The 5,549-nt window shown below is 38.7% G+C and overlaps 1 protein-coding gene across 3 annotated transcripts in view; it reads right to left on the reverse strand.

Moving 5' to 3' along the window:
- The window catches only part of EML6 (echinoderm microtubule associated protein like 6), a 199,557-nt gene that overhangs the window by 128,298 nt on the left and 65,710 nt on the right, over positions 1–5,549 (reverse strand). For all 3 annotated transcript variants that reach the window (XM_005884611.2, XM_014532033.1, XM_014532032.1), the window contains exons 2-3: positions 3,613–3,772; positions 37–135 (exon numbers count right to left, since the gene is read on the reverse strand). In XM_005884611.2, the coding sequence (XP_005884673.1) occupies positions 37–135; positions 3,613–3,772 (259 nt within the window). The remainder of the gene's footprint in view (positions 1–36; positions 136–3,612; positions 3,773–5,549) is intronic.

Here is a 5,549-nt window from a genome sequence, read left to right on the forward strand (position 1 = left end):
CAATCTATGCGGTTTGATCCAACAAGGTCTTCTTACCCGGTCGGAGTGGCCCGTGGCTGAGGCCAGCAGTTTCCCCTTCTTCCAGTCCCAAATGCAGACTGTGTTTTTGGCATCCAATCCCACAGAGGCTAAACGCTAAGATTAAAAACAATAATTTAATGACAAGATTCCCCATTACCCATGCCCTTCTTTCAACAAATGGCCACTGATTATCTACTTTGGGCCAAGCTTTGAGTTCCTTATGAAACAAAAATCATTTTTCAAGATCCATCTTAAGTCCAAAGCATATACTGACTTCCATAGCATATACTGACATTTCAAAAACGTATCAGTTGCACCTAATCTGTCCTTAAACATAGGAGACATATGTGCAAAGATCTCATGAATCTCTGATTAATCGGTGGAAATCACAGGAACAGAACTTGAGGCAGGATTTGAATTTAATTTCTAAATTTAAGATCTTAATGTGAGATTTAAGAGAGTTCAGGATTTATAGTCTGAAAGCCTCAACAAACTGCTACAATTAAAGGGTCTGATAAACACACAAAGGAGAAATCTCAGAAATAAACATTATTTTCATTCTTTTTAATTTCCATGATTTCACAAACATCTCAAGTGACTAAAGAAGGATACATAATTTTAGTAAAAGTAAACTGGAACTCCATCTCCCAATCCAAATTCTTTGGATTCATAGAATTTGATCTCAAAGGGAAAGGACAATTTAACATGAGTATACACATCTAAAGTGTCCAAACACATATTAGGAACACCAAAATCAGAGGTCTAGCAGGATATCACTTCTAAGGAAACAGCACTGTGTAATAGATAGAGGTCTGGACCAAAAGTAAGTAGATTTGGCTTCTATTTTAATTTTGTGAGTAGCCAGATATAACACCATGAAAAATTAATTAACCTCCTTAAATTTCAGTTTTCTCACCTGTAAGATGAATGTAAAATATTTTTTCAGTTTACATAGGATTTCTGTGTGGATCAGTGAAATAATGTAAGTCAAAGGGTTTTAAAAATATAGTATTACCCAAGAATAAGAGTATCTTAGCTTATGTATTTCACCAAGTATATTTGAGAGTGCATGTAAGTGTGCAAATGTATGGAATGATAGATGGCCATGTATGACTATAGGTACACATGTTAGTATGCAGAGATTATTCAGGTTTCTTTACTATAAATGACTTCCCATTAGAAATATTTAGTATTAAAAATACATAGCTGGAGGTTTTTAAATGTGCCCTTAAGAAAGGAGGTCTTTGCTGTAATTTTTAATTGAGTGTTCCAGCAACGCAAATGATTTTAATACATTCTTTATTTTTATCCATATAAGAAAATTCAAAGTGGGTGAATTCCATTCAACTTATTCGCTTTCTTTTAAAAAAATAAAAATAGAAAAAGCAGTTAACATAAACACAGACACTAAAGTAAACCCACATTTCTTGATTGAGAAAAAGCCGAATGGAATCTATTTTGTTCATTTGTAGTGACAGACCCCACAGACCTGAGGAGCATTTATATTGCCTTTTGCTGTCTGAGAGGGGATGGGTCATTTGTCATTTTCTAAATATCACTCGGTTCCCGTGGACTCTGTCTAGGGAATGAGGCAGACCTGAAGCAATAGGCATCAGCAAGGCGGGAAATCCATCATGGCCAATCAACAGGAGGTTACTCTTCTCAACTGACAGGGAAGTCCACCCCTACCCCCACCCTGCAAAATGGAGCCTAAAAGTTAAAGCTGATTTCCTCAGTCACATGACATTTTTCTCGTGATGATTTAGAACAGCAATTTTCAACCGGTTATGCTGCAAGAATTTTTAAAACATGCAATACGTGACTATTTAGTCAGGGGCACTGACCTTTTTTTCCTTAAATTGTCAAATAAAAATATGACAATGGTCGGTCAGTGTGAATGAATCAAAATGATACTTTTTTTTTTCAGATGGGCAAAAAATATATTTTGTTTGCCTCAGAATTTTAGTAGTTTGTGTTCCATGAGATGAAAAAGATTCAAAATCACTGCTTTAGAAACAATTTTGATAAAGAATGTTTGCTAAAAAAAACAAAAAAACAAAATCAGATTAGAGAATGTGCATGGGAGTACATCTGAGCATACATTTACACCTGGGCGTGCTCATGCATTCTGACCCGTTCATTTAATTTAGTCAGGAAGCCAATAACTCCAAGTTCAAAGAAATGTCACTAACCAGCCTTTTCTCTTTAGATGTGGATATACAATGGAATGCAGGCATTATCCTGACTAAATTAGATGAGATTACAGAGTGCTAAAATAAAAAACATATATATCAGGGTCCATGTTTTAGTGACTCTAGTTCTAGGGGGAAAAAATGAATAATGATCACTACTCTCTCAAATTAGCAGACTATACCACATATATAAAGGTTAATTGTTTAAAAAGTAACTCAAACCAGGTCAAGTCCTAGAATCCACTGAACTTCACACAAATTCAGTTTGGCCAAGCCTTTATGAAAAGTTTGGCAGGTCTTTCCACAGCACAGACTCAGAAATTTGACAAAAACTGAAGAAATTAACTGGCAGAAATATGGAGGGTTAAAAAAAAAAAAGAGTCAAGGTATTCTAGGAACATGGAGAGTGGAGAAAAGCATGGCCTTAGTGAGGAGGCGAATGCAGTGGGAGCGGGGGATGATCCCTCGAGATTTCCACTCTGTTGGAACGAGTTACTTTCAGGGGCAAAACTTGAGGTAGAAAGGAATGCCTGAGAAAGGGTCTGAAGGTGCAAAAGAGCAAGGTGTGGCAGAGGAATCTCGCTGACTTGTCCAATTTGACCACAAGGGGATAGTGAAGGCTAGAAAAGTTGGTTAGTCCAGAATGCCCAGCTACAAAGTGTGGACTTCAATCAAGGGGTACTCTAAGCTTTTCTTGTTTTTAACCAATTCGCTGACAATGCTTTTTCTGCTGGTGAAATGTATTATCAAGAAATGTACTGTGTGGACCAGTTAAGAGGTTACTTACATTGTCAGGCATGACATGGATTTGGAACTTAAAAGATGGTGGCAGAGAGAATGGTACGGAGAGGATGAATGTCAGAGTTACCGTAAAGAAACTAATAAATGTACATGAATTGTGCTTGAATTGTGGAGAAGTGGGTAGCGAGAAGTTATTAGAAGTGACCTGAGGGGAAAGAGTCAGAGAGAATTTTTTTTGTGTGTGTGTGAATTATTAGGAGAGGATGTTATCTTCCGAAAACAAGGGGAACCAACGTGATGCTCATAGCTTGAGGTTTGTGGAAAAAGTTTGGTCCAACCCTCATTCCAAAGAGGAAACTAACAGGAAGACAAAGTGGAATTGCTGAGTCATGATGGGCCTGAGCAGCATGAGCTCATGACTTCCTTTCTGGGGGCTTTTACCAGATGATGAGACTGGGGGAACCAAAATGGGTTTATTCAGAGCTGGTATCAGTGCCACAAGCTTGGAAAAGGGTCAAAAAAGTGAAGACTCTCAGAGGCTGCCACAGGAGACAGCAAGGGTTGATAAGACTTTCCAAGCCCAAAGGCTATGTGCATTATATTCTAAGTGACTTATGAGGAATCCTTATAGGAAATGAAAACAGAAAAGGATACACACCTGTCCATCTGAGTCGAAAGCCAGGCAGGCGACTCCATGTGTATGGACATCTTTAAGAATAGACACAGTCTGGACATTATAGGAATCCCATATACATACATATGGCTCCTTCCCAACTTGGCCAGTTGCAACAAGAGTTTTATCTGGGTGTAAGGCAAGGCTGAAAAAGAAAAAGGCCTCTTTTCACATCCTCCTACTGAGCACAGACAAAAACACCCATCACCTTTTATCCACACTTGTTTCTCATTTTAATCATCTAACCAGAAAAAAGCTGAACTGCCCCCATCACCAAATAATTAATTACCCAACTGGTCTAAAAATAAATGTTCAACTTCGGCAAAAAGAGGCTTAGCACAATTTAACAATAATCTCATCTAATTTTTACCCACTTGATTACCTTGAGACAGTATTATGATTATAATGCTATGATTAGAAAATCTTCTACTTGTCTTTCTCTGACTGGCTTCTTTCACTTAGCTTAATGTTCTTTAAGACAAGTACCATATGATTTCACTCATATGTGGAATCTAATGAATAAAATGAACTAATAAGCAAAATAGATCTAGAGAACAGGCTGACAGCTGTCAGCCAGGGTGGGCTGGGTTAGGGGAGTGGAGGGATTGAGCAAGAAAGGGAAAAAAAGAGAGAAAGAACTCGTGGATAATAATAAATTTGAAAAAAATATTCTATGAGGTTCTATAACTGCTTTATGTCATGATATTTACTTACTGATTTTTGAAAATATTATTCAGCTTTCAAATTAGCTTTTGACTTTACTTTGGGGGGAAATGCTGTTGCTAGGAGAAAAAGCTCTTCTCAGAATTAATTAAACCTGCTTGCAGAAGCTGGCTACCATCCTCATTAGGATTTCAAAGCATGGAGGGGTCCAGAGTCAAGTGCTGTTTCTGTTGCCATAGATCATGTATTTTAAATGAAATTTTCTGTTTTGCATCAGTTACTATGACACCAAGAGAACTACTAATGACTATGCTTGTGTAGCATTTTTCCCTCTGCAGTCCAATCAAAATAAAACTTTGTCAAATACCAACTACAATTTCTAGGAGTCTGTAGCAGTCAAGAGGGAGACATGCTATCACTATTATTCCTAACTGAGAAATCACTGTTTTAAATTTACTGTGTAAAGAAGCTGTGCCTTTATAAAAATAGGTATTGGAAATTTAAAACAAAACAAAAAAGAGTGTGTTACCTATATATTAAAAAAAAAAAAAAGACTAGCAAATGACTGTTTACCCAATAGCAAAAGTAAGTGTGTGTTTTTCTTCTCCTTTTCAGCACCTATAATAAAAGCGTAATATGCTAATTAGACTGGACAACCGAACAACCTTCTAGACGTCCTTCCAGACGACCTTCTGGACGAAGCCACGGCTTCGAGGGCCAAGCCGCTTGCACGAATTTCGTGTATCGGGCCTCTAGTGATTTAATACGAGTATATGCTCTGAAATCAGACACCTGGACTTGCACACTGGTCCTCTGAAGCTACTGCTTGATTTCTCTTGCCTTAGGTTCCTCATCTAAAAACTGAAGATGCTACATAAAAATAGGGAACATAATGGATATAGAACATTTAGCACAGGACCTGGCACAAAGTTTCTTCATCACCATCACCTGTGTGACTGGCCTCAGGTAGATACAACCAACATATGCTATGTCTCTGGGGATACAGTGCATCTTTCAAAAACAAACTACTCCTGGTTCCCCCTGGCTCCATGTGTGGTCCCCACAATTCTGCAGCCACCGAGCACCACCGGTGTCAGGTGGCCCTCGCCCCACTGTGCTCCCTTCCTGGGCCTCCTGCCAAACCTAGTGCCATCTCAGGCAGAGGACCCACCACCATGCCATTCCTCACCGACAGGCCCTCCCTGGGCCCGAGTTCCCTGGAGCTGAGTGCAGCTCATGTTCCCAAGCGCACACACACA

This window comes from Myotis brandtii, unplaced genomic scaffold, assembly GCF_000412655.1.
Source record: "Myotis brandtii unplaced genomic scaffold, ASM41265v1 scaffold84, whole genome shotgun sequence".
Lineage (NCBI taxonomy): Eukaryota > Metazoa > Chordata > Mammalia > Chiroptera > Vespertilionidae > Myotis > Myotis brandtii.